The sequence below is a fragment of the Oncorhynchus gorbuscha genome, linkage group LG25, assembly GCF_021184085.1.
Source record: "Oncorhynchus gorbuscha isolate QuinsamMale2020 ecotype Even-year linkage group LG25, OgorEven_v1.0, whole genome shotgun sequence".
Classification (NCBI taxonomy): domain Eukaryota; kingdom Metazoa; phylum Chordata; class Actinopteri; order Salmoniformes; family Salmonidae; genus Oncorhynchus; species Oncorhynchus gorbuscha.
The window spans coordinates 45,352,397-45,369,651 of NC_060197.1; the positions used below are offsets into that span (position 1 = coordinate 45,352,397).

The following is a 17,255-nucleotide window of genomic DNA, read 5'->3' on the forward strand; positions in this document are numbered from 1 at the left end:
TCTTGGAGCTCATCGTCTCATCTGCCATTACAGTGGGGTCGTCATGGAGACCTCGCAACAAAAAATATATATTTCCCCCACAAAGGACTTAGTGTTCGTCATCTAGCCTGTCTGTCTGCTTGACTGCCTGCCTGTCAGTCAGTCAGTCAGTCTGTCTGCCAGTCTGCCTGCCTGTCTGCCTGTCTGCCAGTCAGTCAGTCAGTCAGTCAGTCAGTCAGTCAGTCAGTCAGTCAGTCAGTCAGTCAGTCAGTCTGTCTGTCTGTCTGTCTGTCTGTCTGTCTGTCTGTCTGTCTGTCTGTCGGTCTGCCGGTCTGCCGGTCTGCCGGTCTGCCGGTCTGCCGGTCTGCCTGTCTACAACCTCTTGATGCCGTTGTGATCGGATACGATTTTAACTCAGCTTCTCCTATAAGATGAGTCTGGATGAGTCTATCAACTGGAGGTGTCAAACAGATTTACGTGTCCTTTACCCAAGACATACTTCATACAAAACAGCATCAAATAAGCACACACAAAGAGAAAAACAATTATCATTTTATTTTTATTTTTTTATTTCGTCTTTATTTAACCAGGTAGGCAAGTTGAGAACAAGTTCTCATTTACAATTGCGACCTGGCCAAGATAAAGCAAAGCAGTTCGACTGATACAACGACACAGAGTTACACATGGAGTAAAACAAACATACAGTCAATAATACAGTATAAACAAGTCTATATACAATGTGAGCAAATGAGGTGAGAAGGGAGGTAAAGGCAAAAAAAGGCCATGGTGGCAAAGTAAATACAATATAGCAAGTAAAACACTGGAATGGTAGATTTGCAGTGGAAGAATGTGCAAAGTAGAAATAAAAATAATGGGGTGCAAAGGAGCAAAATAAATTAATTAATTAAATACAGTAGGGAAAGAGGTAGTTGTTTGGGCTAAATTATAGGTGGGCTATGTACAGGTGCAGTAATCTGTGAGCTGCTCTGACAGTTGGTGCTTAAAGCTAGTGAGGGAGATAAGTGTTTCCAGTTTCAGAGATTTTTGTAGATGCTATCATGCTGGTAGATTTGTATTAAACAAATTGAGGTAACAGCTTATGGAAAATACAATGTCATAATTTAATTAATAATTAATTAATTTAATTTAACATAAGCACACATGCAGAATGTGTATTGGGGAGGAGAATCACATTATATCAGAAAAGAAGAAGAAATATGCAACAAGTAGATCTAAGTTAGACGAAGCATTATTAGTCTCTAGAATCACATTATATCACCTGTGACTGTGTCCATCTGGCAAACAATGGTATAGGTTGAGCAGAGGTTAGCAGCTCTTTGATGGTGCCATGGCAACCAACGACCGTGCTCCCGGATATCATTGTAGACGGGCGCCCATAGCTTGTGACAGGAGACATACTCGTACAGCGTTGAAAGTGGTTGACGAGTAGAGAAGGGTGATAAGAATACTAATTGGTGCCCTGGGCTTGCTTTTAGGGACTGCCAATGTAGCTTGTAAGGTGATTTCTCTAGCATAATATTTTGGGAGAATCACCATATCTCTTGTGTTATTGCATTAATGATACAAATATATCTCGTGGTGCATGAGAGAATTCAACTTTGCTCCGCGTGGAGAAAAAAATGTAATTCCAAGGCCGTTGCTTAGTTTTACGGCCTGGTGGTGTACTTTGCATAGTAAAACCACACACATACGTTTGAGCTCCTCCGCAGACAGGTGGATAACATACAGAGCCGCTCAGAAGATGCTATATCAGTTACGCAGAAAATTGCTATTTATACCATGATTGGCTAGAAGGGCATTATAGAGTGCCCAGTATTTCTCTATAATGCATTGCATTACTCCATGAACTCTATGAAGTTAATTCTTAGCAGTTCTATGTTTGAGCTGCTTTTGAAAGCAAAAGTCCAATTGAAAATACCATTTGCATTGTTGAATTCGATTTTCATAATAGCAAGACAGCAGGACTGGTGGTTTGGTTAGCTGAGCTAGCAAGCCTGTTTGTTTGGTTACCAGGGCAACTACTTCAAATCAAATCACATTTATTTGTCACATACACATTGGTTATCAGATGTTAATTAATGCGAGTGTAGCGAAACGCTTGTGCTTCTAGTTCCCGACAATGCAGTAATAACCATCTAGTATCTATCTAGTAAATTTGCTAGCTAATTCAGTGGATGATGAACACATTTCTACAGGCAAACGTGTTCAACTATAGCTGGGATCATCAACTGAAGGCTCTATGCGTTCTCTGGAAAATAATGTAATTAGGTGGCACACACCTTCCACGTTCTGCATTATTCTCCACAGAACACATAAACCCATCGTTGCTTATCCCTTACATTTTAATTTGACCTTTATTTAACTAGGCAAGTCAGTTAAGAACAAATTCTTATTTACAATGACGGCCTAGGAACAGTGGGTTAACTGCCTTGTTCAGGGGCAGAACGACATATTTTTACCTTGTCGGCTCGGGGATTCAATCTAGCAACCTTTCAGTTACTGGCCCAACACTCTAACCACTAAGGCCACATGCCGCCCCATTACATAATATGAATGTGGTTCCTGACATGAGAAACACTATTCAGTAGTTTTGAGATCTAACTGGATCGCTCCCGTTACTCCCTTATCCATCCTTTCCATTCAGCGAACCCCTGACCCTTACCCTTCTAATGTCAGCCATGTTAATGTCTTCACAGCAGAGTCCCTGGGAGTCTAGGCCATGTTAATGCCCTGTTTTCAAAGCAGAGTCCCCGGGAGTCTAGGCCATGTTAATGCCCTGTTTTCACAGCAGTGCCTAGGCCATGTTAATGCCCTGTTTTCACAGCAGTGCCTAGGCCATGTTAATGCCCTGTTTTCACAGCAGAGACCCCAGGAGTCTAGGCCATGTTAATGCCCTGTTTTCACAGCAGAGTTTAGGCCATGTTAATGCCCTGTTTTCACAGCAGAGTTTAGGCCATATTAATTCCTTGTTTTCACAGCAGAGTCTAGGCCATGTTAATGCCCTGTTCTCACAGCTGAGTCCTGGTATGTTAATGCCCTGTTTTCACAGCAGAGTTTAGGCCATGTTAATGCCTTGTTTTCACAGCAGAGTCTAGGCCATGTTAATGCCCTGTTTTCACAGCAGTGTCTAGGCCATGTTAATGCCCTGTTTTCACAGCAGAGTTTAGGCCACGTTAATGCCCTGTTTTCACAGCAGAGTTTAGGCCACGTTAATGCCCTGTTCTCACAGCTGAGAGTCCTGGTATGTTAATGTCCTGTTTTCACAGCAGAGAGTCCTGGTATGTTAATTCCCTGTTTTCACAGCAGAGTTTAGGCCACGTTAATGCCCTGTTTTCACAGCAGAGTCTAGGCCACGTTAATGCCCTGTTCTCACAGCTGAGAGTCCTGGTATGCAGCGCGGTGTGAGACGAGTAATAAATGTTCAGTCAGACCACCGTGAACATTCTGATGAGTGGATGTGTTGGTGCCCGTCGTCTCGCTGGTGGATTTGCGGGGTCTGGACGGTGGCCTCGTGATTACATAGTTACATTATGAAGGTTATTAAACCTCCTCGCTTATTTACAAACAAGCAGCAAAGCGCCACTGTTAAAATAAAATGGAGGAGCTACAGCTGGACGGACAGTTATAGGGACGTGAGCTAAGATGGTTGTTGCTGTTATTAGTTGGGGTTTATTTTTTAAAGCTGACTGAGCATCGTGATGTTCAAGGCCATCATGCTCTGTTGACATAGTGGAAGTATGTGTGTGTGTGTGTGGGGGGGGGGGATACTCAGAGGAGGAAGGGGAGGATCATTCTCCTCAGCGAATTTCATAAAAATTTAAAATAGTGAAACATTAACAAAGTTATCCTTTTTAGATTAAAACTATACTAAGTAAATTCACGTCACCAAATAATTGTGTAAAACACACTGTTTTGCAATGAAGGTCTACAGTAGCCTCAATAGCACTCTGTAGGATAACACCATGGTGTAGTCGGAGGACAGCTAGTTTTAGTTCTCCTCTGGGTATATTGACTTCAATACAAAACCTAGGAGGTTCGTGGTTCTCGCCCCTTTCCATAGACTTACACAGTAATTATGACAACTTTAGGAGAACGTCCTCTAACCTATCAGATCTCTTGCAGCATGAACTGACATATTGTTCACCCAATTGGTCGTCTTTCCTTCCAGTTCTCTGCTGCCAATGACTGGAACGAACTGCAAAAATCTCTGAAGCTGAAGACTCATATCTCCCTCACAGCTTTAAGCCCCAGCTGTCAGAGCAGCACCTGCACCTGTACATAGCCCATCTGTAAACAGCCCATCTATCTACCTCATCCCCATCCTGGTATTTGTTTATTTATTTTGCTCCTTTGCTCCCCAGTATCTCTACTTGCACATTCATCTTCTGCACATCTACCTTTCCAATGTTTAATTGCTATATTGTAATTACTTCATCACCATGGCCTATTTATTGCCTTAACTCCCTTATCTTACCTCATTTGCACTCACTGTATATAGACTTTTATTTTTTATTTTTTCTACTGTATTATTGACTATGTTTTGTTTATTCCATGTGTAACTCTGTGTTGTTGTGTCAAATTGCTATGCTATCTTGGCCAGGTCGCAGTTGCAAATGAGAACTTGTTCTCAAATAGCCTACCTGGTTAGATAAAGGTGAAATAAATAAATAAATAAATAAAATTAAAGGATCAGAGAATGAATCTAGTACTGAAAGCATAAACTACAGATAGCTAGCACTGCAGTGCATCATATGTGGTGAATAGTTGACTCAAAGATATAGAAAGAAAATAGTTTAACAGTTTTGAACAAATTAATTTATTCCAAAATGAAGGAAAAGCGAGAGAGAGAGAGCTAGCTACTTATATTTTGTAATATATATATGTGTTTTACTTTCACGAGTTTAACCTACTCAAACACCCGGCTCAAACAAAGAGGGATGCTATGTTAGCTAACTGGCTATGGCTACTCTTCCGTGTCAAGGTAAACTTTTGGTTTCTATTAACTGCTAAACTGTTTGCTGACGGTACAATGTACTGCGTGATTGTAGCGGGTTTACTAACGCGTTAGTTCTACTAGTTATGTTGACTATGACGTTAATATGGTCCAAAAAAAACATAGGCTTTGTGTAGAGGTTAGCGGTTATGAAAGTTTCACTTGGAAAGGTTTTTTCACCTGGTCACAAGACAGCTGTTGTATTGTTCACCAAGTCCACAAGCGAAGGGAAAAGGTGAGAGGAGCGTAGATGCGAGAAGGAATCATATATGATCAAAGGGATCATGCGGTTTGCATGTGGCTGCTACTTCTGTGTTTGCGTGTGATCAAGGGTGTATTCATTCCGCCGATTATGTTGAAAAAACGTTTCGTAAACGGAAGCAAACGTTACGAAGCGGGGACAAACGTACCTGAATTTGTCCAATAGAAACTCTCGCTTGCACCTGTTAAGACTAATGGCTACACCATAGATCAGCTAGAAACAGGCAAGAGTGTGCAAGGTAGTACTTAATGTGTCACGGTCTGTCACCTTGATTACTATAATTTCTCTCAACCTGTGCACCTACGTTGCAAACTGTCATTTGTAGGTTAGGTTGAGGCAACCTCCTGATTGGTATAGGGAAAATGCTAGTACCATGTAGTAGCCTAAACCTATCGCTGTCAGATTGAGCTGGGTGAATGGAATATGAACGACAGTCATCCAATGGGTTGTAATTGTCAATAAAAATGAGGAGAACACAAAACTCCACCTTTCCTCTCGCCCTTTGACCTCCCACTAGCTCCATTACCTTGGCAACAACGACGGGGTTGGGGGGGGAAGAAGATGAGAGGCACGAGAGAAACAGAATCCTTTCTGATATGTTCATCCCCTCCCCCCCTACCTACAAAGACCATAACACCATATATTACAGTGTTTTAAACGGGTCAATGTTATTTACACACTACAAGTGGCAACAACGACGGGGCCAGTGGGGGGCCAAGAAGATGAGAGGCACGAGAGAAACAGAATCCTTTCTGATATGTTCATCCCCTCCCCCCCTACCTACAAAGACCATAACACCATATATTACAGTGTTTTAAACGGGTCAATGTTATTTACTCCGACACTACAAGTCACGTATCATGCGCTTCTGGTTGTCATTTCACATTATATAACTCCAGCCGGGCATGAAAAACATGAACAAGGCATTCAGTGTTGACATACTCTCAGACTACAGACTCCCCCAGCCAGCCTGCCAACCAGCCAGCCTGCCAGCCAGCCAGCCAGCCTGCCAATCAGCCAGCCAGCCAGCCAGCCAGCCAGCCTATAGAACAAGGTGAACAGACTATAAAACAGTTGAACTCAAGACTACAGACTCCCCCAGCCAGCCTGCCAACCAGCCAGCCTGCCAGCCAGCCAGCCAGCCAGCCAGCCAGCCAGCCTATAGAACCAGCCATACTCTCAGACTACAGACTCCTCCAGCCAGCCAGCCAGCCAGCCAGCCAGCCTATAGAACAAGGTTGTAACATTCAGACTATAAAACAGTTGACATACTCTCAGACTACAGACTCAGCCAGCCAGCCAGCCAGCCAGCCAGCCAGCCAGCCAGCCAGCCAGCCAGCCAGCCAGCCAGCCTATAGAACAAGGTTGTAACATTCAGACTATAAAACAGTTTACATACTCTCAGACTACAGACTCCCCAGCCAGCCAGCCAGCCAGCCAGCCAGCCAGCCAGCCAGCCAGCCAGCCAGCCAGCCAGCCTATAGAACAAGGTTGTAACATTCAGACTATAAAACAGTTGACATACTCTCAGACTACAGACTCCCCCAGCCAGCCAGCCAGCCAGCCAGCCAGCCAGCCAGCCAGCCAGCCAGCCAGCCAGCCAGAACAAGGTTGTAACATTCAGACTATAAAACAGTTGACCAGCCAGCCAGCCAGCCAGCCAGCCAGCCAGCCAGCCAGCCAGCCAGCCAGCCAGCCAGCCAGCCCTATAGAACAAGGTTGTAACATTCAGACTATAAAACAGTTGACTCCCCAGCCAGCCAGCCAGCTCAGCCAGCCAGCCAGCCAGCCAGCCTCAACAAGAACATTCAGACTATAAAACAGACTCCCAGACTAGACCAGCCAGCCTGCCAGCCAGCCAGCCAGCCAGCCTGCCAGCCAGCCTATAGAACAAGGTTGTAACATTCAGACTATAAAACAGTTGACATACTCTAACCACATACCAGCGTGAGTGTATATGTCACTGCTGTGATACTGCAAGCTCAAAACAGTGAATGCTATTCAAACACATGTATTCCAGTTGGATAGATACTACTTCCCTGAAACCAATGACCCTACGCCAAGCAACAACAAAACAACGTCTAGCCTGATACAGCCAAGCTAGACTGCTACTGTTAGAATAGCACAAACCAATACAACTGTGATCCCCAGAGACACGGCAGCCATTTAAAGAAAGCCTATACTATGCCCTAACACTAGTCCAGTAGCAAAATCCCTGTCAACACATTAGATATCAAACCCTTTGAAACGGTATAAGCTCGCACACAGTTCCCATACGCAATTGAAAGGAATTTATTGGGAGGGAGATCAGGATCTTCTCAGAAAAGGAGGGATCTCTTTTCCTGAAAACAAAGAAAGAAAAGCAGCACCTCAGGCCCAGCCCATGAAAACAAAGGGATTCAATTAACTGTGAATGTGACTTTACATTAGTGACTATTCCACAAGAGGCCTGCTGCCCCCTTTTGGTGGCTGGTGGAAAAGCAGTCTACATTTTTTCCAAGAATTTCCCCCCACTCTTGTAGTTATAATTTCCAGGGCAAACCAAGGCTCTGACACTTAGTAGTCCTATTGGTTTGATGATATGTGATGAAATGACATAATATCTCACACTCTTTGTCAAATACAAGAGTATGCTCTGACGACAAGCATTGTGAACTATCTTATTTCCTGGTTAAGGACCATTACAGTACACAGCATCAACATTCAACTATGAGCCAAGCTACTACTTGTCTTAATGCAAATATGCCCCCTCGCCCCTCGGAGGGGAAAATCCACAGTGCTGACTGGGCTTAAACTCAAGCGGCTGATGTTAAGAGTTAGGCCGGGTGTTTGACCTTGTGGGACGAGGATGGGACTGCCAAGCCACGAAGAGTGTGGTAAGTGGCGTCGTGTCAAGTGCTCGAAAGTGCAATGAGGGAGATAAGAGATTGACACGTTAAAGTTACAAGTCGGACGTCAATCTGGTTGGGGGAGTGGATGGAACCATGTCTCCAAGACAACAATCTGGTTGGGGGAGTGGATGGAACCATGTCTCCAAGACAACAATCTGGTTGGGGGAGTGGATGGAACCATGTCTCCAAGACAACAATCTGATTGGGGGAGTGGATGGAACCATGTCTCCAAGACAACAATCTGGTTGGGGGAGTGGATGGAACCATGTCTCCAAGACAACAATCTGGTTGGGGGAGTGGATGGAACCATGTCTCCAAGACAACAATCTGGTTGGGGGAGTGGATGGAACCATGTCTCCAAGACAACAATCTGATTGAGGGAGTGGATGGGACCATGTCTCCAAGACAACAATCTGGTTGGGGGAGTGGATGGAAACATGTCTCCAAGACATCAATCTGACCCAATAAGGAAAAATAGCCAACAAGTGCTCAGCATATGCGGAAATGCATTCCAGGTGAAGCTGGTTGAGAGAATGCCAAGAGTGGGCAAAGCTGTCATTAAGGCAATTTCTGAGGCCTGTAACTGTAATGAACTTCTCCTCTGCAACAGAGGTAACTCTGGATCTTCCTTTCCTGTGTCGGCTCCTCAGAAGAGCCAGTTCCATCATAGCGCTTGATGGTTTTGGCGTTGCCCTTGAAGAAACTTTCAAAGTTCTTGAAATTTTCGGAATGTCTTAAAGTAATGATGGATTGTCGTTTCTCTTTGCTTATTTGAGCTGTTCTTGTAATATGCACTTGGTCATTTACCAAATAGGGGAACCTTCTGAATACCACCCCTACATTGTCACAACACAACTTATTGACTCAAACAAATTAAGAAGGAAAGAAATTCCACAAATGTACTTTTAACAAGGCACACCTATTAATTGAAATGCATTCCAGGTGACTACCTCATGAAGCTGGTTGAGAGAATGCCAAAAGTATGCAAATCTGTAAAGGCAAAGGGTGGCAAATATTGTTTAACACTATTTTTGGTCACTACATGATTCCATACGTGTTATTTCATAGTTTTGATGTCTTCACTATTATTCTACAATGTAGAAAACAGTCCAAATAAAGAAAAACCCTGGAATGAGTAGGTGTGTCCAAACTTTTGACTGGTACTGTACATCCAATCAAACATATCTATTCATTAAGGATTGGTGAGAAGGAGAATATGGGTGTTAGAGTGCTTATTACGAGGAGACCTTGTTTTTGTTCATGACACCACTGATTCTAGAACAGAGTGGACATGACCCATCTCTGCCTGACAACAGAACATACAGAATTCTCTGGCATCGTCATGACACCACTGATTCTAGAACAGAGTGGACATGACCCGTCTCTGCCTGACAACAGAACATACAGAATTCTCTGGCATCGTCATGACACCACTGATTCTAGAACAGAGTGGACATGACCCATCTCTGCCTGACAACAGAACATACAGAATTCTCTGGCATCGTCATGACACCACTGATTCTAGAACAGAGTGGACATGACCCATCTCTGCCTGACAACAGAACATACAGAATTCTCTGGCATCGTCATGACACCACTGATTCTAGAACAGAGTGGACATGACCCGTCTCTGCCTGACAACAGAACATACAGAATTCTCTGGCATCGTCATGACACCACTGATTCTAGAACAGAGTGGACATGACCCATCTCTGCCTGACAACAGAACATACAGAATTCTCTGGCATCGTCATGACACCACTGATTCTAGAACAGAGTGGACATGACCCGTCTCTGCCTGACAACAGAACATACAGAATTCTCTGGCATCGTCATGACACCACTGATTCTAGAACAGAGTGGACATGACCCATCTCTGCCTGACAACAGAACATACAGAATTCTCTGGACATCGTCATGACACCACTGATTCTAGAACAGAGTGGACATGACCCATCTCTGCCTGACAACAGAACATACAGAATTCTCTGGCATCGAACAGAGTGGACATGACATGACACCACTGATTCTAGAACAGAGTGGACATGACCCGTCTCTGCCTGACAACAGAACATACAGAATTCTCTGGCATCGTCATGACACCACTGATTCTAGAACAGAGTGGACATGACCCGTCTCTGCCTGACAACAGAACATACAGAATTCTCTGGCATCGTCATCGTCATGACACCACTGATTCTAGAACAGAGTGGACATGACCCATCTCTGCCTGACAACAGAACATACAGAATTCTCTGGCATCGTCATGACACCACTGATTCTAGAACAGAGTGGACATGACCCGTCTCTGCCTGACAACAGAACATACAGAATTCTCTGGCATCGTCATGACACCACTGATTCTAGAACAGAGTGGACATGACCCGTCTCTGCCTGACAACAGAACATACAGAATTTTCTGGCATCGTCATGACACCACTGATTCTAGAACAGAGTGGACATGACCCGTCTCTGCCTGACAACAGAACATACAGAATTCTCTGGCATCGTCATGACACCACTGATTCTAGAACAGAGTGGACATGACCCATCTCTGCCTGACAACAGAACATACAGAATTCTCTGGCATCGTCATGACACCACTGATTCTAGAACAGAGTGGACATGACCCGTCTCTGCCTGACAACAGAACATACAGAATTCTCTGTCATCGTCATGTCAGCCACTGATCCCAGAACAGAGTGGACATGACCCATCTCTGCCTGACAACAGAACATACAGAATTCTCTGACATCGTCATGACACCACTGATTCTAGAACAGAGTGGACATGACCCATCTCTGCCTGACAACAGAACATACAGAATTCTCTGGCATCGTCATGACACCACTGATTCTAGAACAGAGTTGACATGACCCGTCTCTGCCTGACAACAGAACATACAGAATTCTCTGGCATCGTCATGACACCACTGACTTTAGAACAGAATGGACATGACCCATCTCTGCCTGACAACAGAACATACAGAATTCTCTGGCATCGTCATGTCAGCCACTGATCCCAGAACAGAGTGGACATGACCCGTCTCTGCCTGACAACAGAACATACAGAATTCTCCGGCATCATCATGTCAGCCACTGATCCCAGAACAGAATGGACATGACCCATCTCTGCCTGACAACAGAACATACAGAATTCTCTGACATCGTCATGACACCACTGATTCTAGAACAGAGTGGACATGACCCATCTCTGGCTGACAACAGAACATACAGAATTCTCTGGCATCGTCATGACACCACTGATTCTAGAACAGAGTGGACATGACCCATCTCTGCCTGACAACAGAACATACAGAATTCTCTGGCATCGTCATGTCAGCCACTGATCCCAGAACAGTGACTGTCATTGTCGTGCAAGCATTAGTCAATGAGTTGACGTTGACTAGCAAAAATTGGTCTGTAAAATTGTCTATATCAAAAGCAGATATTTAATTAACATTGCACAATGAATGGATTCACATACAAAGCATAAAACAAGTTATAAGACAATACTGATATTACAAAGTACACTTCCAGGCATATAGATCCTAAGGTTAACGCAGAATACAAAGTATGAACAAAGATATACCTATTAGGCCAGAGGCCCGAGAAGCCTAGGAAATGAAAATTGATCATAAACCTTCCTCCATTGACTGTATATAGGAAAGAGAGAGAGAACAAAGGCATTTCATTCCATTTATAACATCTGAAGGGGTAACCTTTCAACCCAAAACCAACCACCATTGACCAATCAAACGATACCAAGTTAACAATAACTTAAACGCTCCCAGGCCCAATCTCCACAGGTTGTCACAATATCTAACGGCTTGTCTGGGAGTAAGAAGATTATAAATAAGTCAGAATTCATAACAGGAACCCTAAAACCCCTTTGCGTAGAGTAACTCAAAGAGTTCTCCCAGATACAAGTAACCACAGAGTTCCTCCATCCATATAGACAGCTTCAGTGTCCTCCCAGATACAGATACAAGTAACCACAGAGATCCTCCATCCATGTAGACAGCTTCAGGGTCCTCTGTAGAGGACACGTTTCAGATAGACACCATAGATGGTATTGTAGTATTCTGTAATAACAGTCAGTCCTCTGGATACTGTAACAGAGAGATTCCCCTCAGAGAGGGAAGGGCTGACTAGTCCTTGGGCATTGTCCTTTTGTTCCTGGACCGTTTGCCATGCAACACCAGGTGTCAGAGACCACATAAATTAGGTCCTACAGTATTACCTAAGCTTGCTACAGGAAATGGAGGGTGAAGAGTGAAGGCTTTTTCCTCTCTCTCACCTAAGACGGATTTCTTTTTCAGCAGGATTTTTTTCTCTCCGTCTTCTTTTTTAAAATGTTTGTTATAGAAACCTAATCTGTGGTGAGACCTCTCATTCCCTATGAAGGGTGTAAGGGTTAGGTGAGTCTAAGTTTGAAGGAGGAGAGGGTGAAATGTCTCTCATTTTGAGGCCTGGAGGTCCATCACCAAGGAGACTGCAATCAATCTCCCCAGCTCAACTCTGCTTCTCTTCATCACATCTGAGCAACAAGTCACACGCGAACGACTCTGAGTATGTGGTGTCCATGTTTGATTTCTGATGGAGACAACCAAGAGGGTTTCCAACAGCAGAAAAAGGATACCAGAGAAGAGACTTCAAAATGCATACTTGTGCATATAGTGTATTTCCGAAGAGGTATTGAGACAATATGGACATGAGCGTGGATAATATGCATGCCAGTGTTGTTTCGTGTTCATTGAACCGTATGTATATAACCCACAATGGATTACGAGACCCTCCCTTTTCAGATGAATCCCTTTTTACATACGAATTATACAAACTATTCCTCAACTAAAAACAATGAACACAGTGTAAAGCCTTCTCTCTTCTCATAGCGTTGCCTAATGCCACTGTCTAAAGTCCTGCTTTCCCTTACAGAGAGGAACGCTTCCTTTGATCAGCAAATTGTTTTTGAGGTACTCTCTGTTCTTGAATGATCTGGACCACTGAAGTGGAAACTGAATTTTCTGGCGGTGCCCAAAGCTTTTTCAGAGAAAGTAGAGAGAGGGAGGAATCGAGGGAGTAGACGAGAGAGGAAACGAGAGAGGAATCGAGAGAGGAAATGAGGGAGGAGACAAGAGAGGAAATGAGGGAGGAAACGAGGGAGGAAACGAGAGGAAATGAGGGAGTAGACAAGAGAGGAAACAAGGGAGGAAACGAGGGAGGAAATGAGGGAGGAAACGAGAGAGGAAACGAGGGAGGAGACGAGGGAGGAAACGAGGGAGGGGTCAAGAGAGGAAACGAGGGAGGAGACGAGAGAGGAAATGAGGGAGGAGACAAGAGAGGAAACGAGGGAGGAGACAAGAGAGGAAACGAGGGAGGAGACAAGAGAGAAAACGAGGGAGGAGACAAGAGAGAAAACGAGGGAGGAGACAAGAGAGAAAACGAGGGAGGAACCAAATCAAAATTAAATGGAAATGACAGGAAGTGGGGGAAGTGTGAGAAATCTAAAACTACAGCCCAATTGCTCCTGACATCCTTCTGGCCAGAGTAATGGAAGTGTTTGGACGGTACAATAACAGACCATCTCTCAAATACAACAGCTCTCAACACGACTGGGAACTCAACTCGGAGGCCTATGTTATCAACCTGAACAATGGGGGGGGGGGGGGGGGGGTTTCTCCACCTTGGGAAGAAGTAAACACGTTCATGTATTAGGAGCGTAAGCAGTCTCACTTAATGTAAAAAAAAAAATACAAAATGGCCGACGTAAAACACTTCTTTGTGGGGAGAATGTCACGGGGTTACTGATAACAACAGGTTGAATGAGAGACAAATGTTGCTGCCAATCAGAGCGAAATGCAGAACAACAAAAAAAGCACAGCTCCTTGTAGGGCGTCGACGTCTTCACGCGGCTGCTTCCTCGTTCTAATGTAAATGGCCCATTAACTACTGTCCTTGGCAAACTGTTTAATTCGCCGGGCTTGATCATCGTTTGATTGGATAAGTGCACACTTTCATATTCATGCATATTCATATTCAGTCACTCACTTCAAATGTATGTGAATTAATTAGGATTGCCTTCCTGTGTCCTCACCAGCTATAAATAACAAACAGCCAGTGGTTTCCCATTCTGGGCCCTTTAATGTCGCTTGCGAGGGAAGGACTTGGTATTTTTTGGGGGTAGGCTACATGGTTCAGAATGCCACGCAGCATCAGTAGACCCTGGAGATTAGCTTGGTACAGCTGTCCAATCAGAATGCTGCTTACTGATACTGAATTGCTTTGCATTTAAATGCATCTAAAGTAGCTTTGTGTCAACTGAGTCTTGTTACGTAAAGCTAACTAGATTTGTGTCAACTGAGTCTTGTTACGTAAAGCTAACTAGATTTGTGTCAACTGAGTCTTGTTACGTAAAGCTAACTAGCTTTGTGTCAACTGAGACTTGTTACGTAAAGCTAACTAGCTTTGTGTCAACTGAGTCTTGTTATGTAAAGCTAACTAGCTTTGTGTCAACTGAGTCTTGTTACGTAAAGCTAACTAGATTTGTGTCAACTGAGTCTTGTTACGTAAAGCTAACTAGCTTTGTGTCAACTGAGACTTGTTACGTAAAGCTAACTAGCTTTGTGTCAACTGAGTCTTGCTACGTAAAGCTAACTAGCTTTGTGTCAACTGAGTCTTGTTACGTAAAGCTAACTAGATTTGTGTCAACTGAGTCTTGTTACGTAAAGTTAACTTGGACACGAACCTGATTTGGAGACACTTCTCGGGAACATAAGACACAAATAAGTCTCACACGCACACGGAGACACGCACCCACACAAGAGCACACACTCACACGTCGATAATTGCATACTGCATGATAAGAAACCTTGGGTAATCCTCCCCTATAAGCATTATGAGATATGCAATATGGATGATGTATGACTGGTGCATATTGAGATATACAATATTGATGTTGCATGATTGGTGCATTTTGGTGGACGTGAGAGCCTGTTCACAGTGTGTGTCTATATACTAGCCAAGTCTAAATCTACCACACTACCCACTCTAGGGACACCGGCAGGCCCTCTCGCATACCAATTAGCATTGAAAGAAAAAGGAGATTCAGGTATTTTGTTTACACCCCCAACCCCCCCAGAAATACTTTGATATCTGCTCTTGGTGCGCAAGCTCACAGTTTAAAGTGGAACAGACAGCGGCATTCTCACACATCACGGTTGAAGGAAAATCCTTGTTGGAAACTGTATGCCTATGAATTCAAATGAGTGTGGATAGAGCCTGTGGTGAGAGTACTTGTCGAATAGCGAGGGAAATTTTGACAATGGAACCCGGGAAACCAATGATTAGGCTGGGATATCTGCTTTGTGTTTGAAATATTGAGGAAGAGACTAGCTATTTTTATTGAGCCCCTGGGGTGCCACATTTTGTTCTGGCCCAGCGTTAACGCGCCTGCTTCAACTAATTCACCTATTTTCTAGCCCGGCACTAGCTGATTCCACTAATCAACTAATCACCAAAGCCTTTGATTAGTGCTGGGCTAGAACAACAACAACAAAAATACGCTTTAGGACCCAAAGTATTTCTAACATCAAACTCCTATAACATCAGTGAGATGTTTAATACAGTTTCAACATACCACGGCTTCATCCTCAGATAGAGCGTGCTCCTCATCCTGGACGGGAGAGAGTTTCGCCTGGACTTCATCCACGGTAATACTGTGGCGGGCAAACAAACAGGGGAGAAAAGGGGTTAAAAACAATGAGGGAGGGGGGCAGGAAGGAAAGAAGGGAGAGAGGGAAGGAAGGAAGGAAGGGAGGGAAGGATGGAAGGGAGAGAGGGAAGGAAGGAAAGAAGGAGGGAAGGAAGGAAGGGAAGGAGGGAAGGAAGGAAGGGAGAGAGTGAAGGAAGGAAGGAAGGAAGGAAGGAAGGAAGGAAGGAAGGAAGGAAGGAAGGAAGGAAGGAAGGGAGAGGGGGAAGGAAGGAAAGAAGGGAGAGGGGGAAGGAAGGAAAGAAGGAGGGAAGGAAGGAAGGGAAGGAGGGAAGGAAGGAAGGGAGAGGGGGAAGGAAGGAAAGAAGGGAGAGGGGGAAGGAAGGGAAGGAGGGAAGGAAGGGAAGGAAGGAAGGAAGGAAGGGAAGGAGGGAAGGAAGGGAGAGAGGGAAGGAAGGGAAGGAGTGAGAGAGGGAAGGGAAGGGAAGGGAAGGGAAGGGAAGGGAAGGGAAGGGGGAAGGGAAGGGAAGGGAAGGGAAGGGAAGGGAAGGGAAGGGAAGGGAAGGAAAGGGAAGGAAGGAAAGAAGGAGGGAAGGAAGGAAGGAAGGAAGGCAAGGAGGGAAGGAAGGAAGGGAGAGAGTGAAGGAAGGAAGGAAGGAAGGAAGGAGGGAGGGAAGGAAGGAAGGGAGAGGGGAAAGGAAGGAAAGAAGGAGGGAAGGAAGGAAGGGAAGGAAGGGAGAGGGGGAAGGAAGGAAAGAAGGGAGAGGGGGAAGGAAGGAAAGAAGGAGGGAAGGAAGGAAGGGAAGGAAGGAATGAAGGGAGAGAGGGAAGGAAGGGAAGGAGTGAGAGAGGGAAGGGAAGGGAAGGAGTGAGAGAGGGAAGGGAAGGGGTGAGAGAGGGAAGGGAAGGGGAGGGGAGGGGAGGAGGAGTGAGAGAGGGAAGGGAAGGAGTGAGAGAGGGAAGGGAAGGAGTGAGAGAGGGAAGGGAAGGAAAGGAAAGGGAAGGGAAGGGGAGGGGAGGGGAGCGAAGGGAAGGGGAGGGGAGCGAAGGGAAGGGAAGGAGTGAGAGAGGGAAGGGAAGGGAGTGAGTGAGTGAGTGAGTGAGCTAGAAAAAAAGTAAAGAAAGAGAGAAATAAAGAATGAAAGGAAAGAAGAGAAGCAAATAAGAAAGAAAGCAGGAAGGGCGGAAGATGGGAGACATCGAGATGGGGATCCAGTATTATGTGCATTGATACAGTACTGATTGACAATTCCAAACAGACACATATACTGTGGAATAGATGGAGGGAAAGCTACAGAGCCAGATTCCTGTGTGTGATTCTCTTACTCTGGCTGGAGAAGAGGTGGGTGTCTAGCTTGGAGTGGAGCTCTCTGTTATACTCTACTGTGGCGCAGGGTGA

At 44.7% G+C, this 17,255-nt stretch overlaps 1 protein-coding gene across 2 annotated transcripts in view; it reads right to left on the minus strand.

Moving 5' to 3' along the window:
* LOC124014322 (glucosidase 2 subunit beta-like) overlaps positions 1 to 17,255 on the minus strand; it is a 254,158-nt gene that overhangs the window by 199,916 nt on the left and 36,987 nt on the right. For both annotated transcript variants that reach the window (XM_046329175.1, XM_046329174.1), the window contains exon 8: positions 15,785 to 15,863. In XM_046329175.1, coding sequence (XP_046185131.1) covers positions 15,785 to 15,863 — 79 coding nt within the window. The remainder of the gene's footprint in view (positions 1 to 15,784; positions 15,864 to 17,255) is intronic.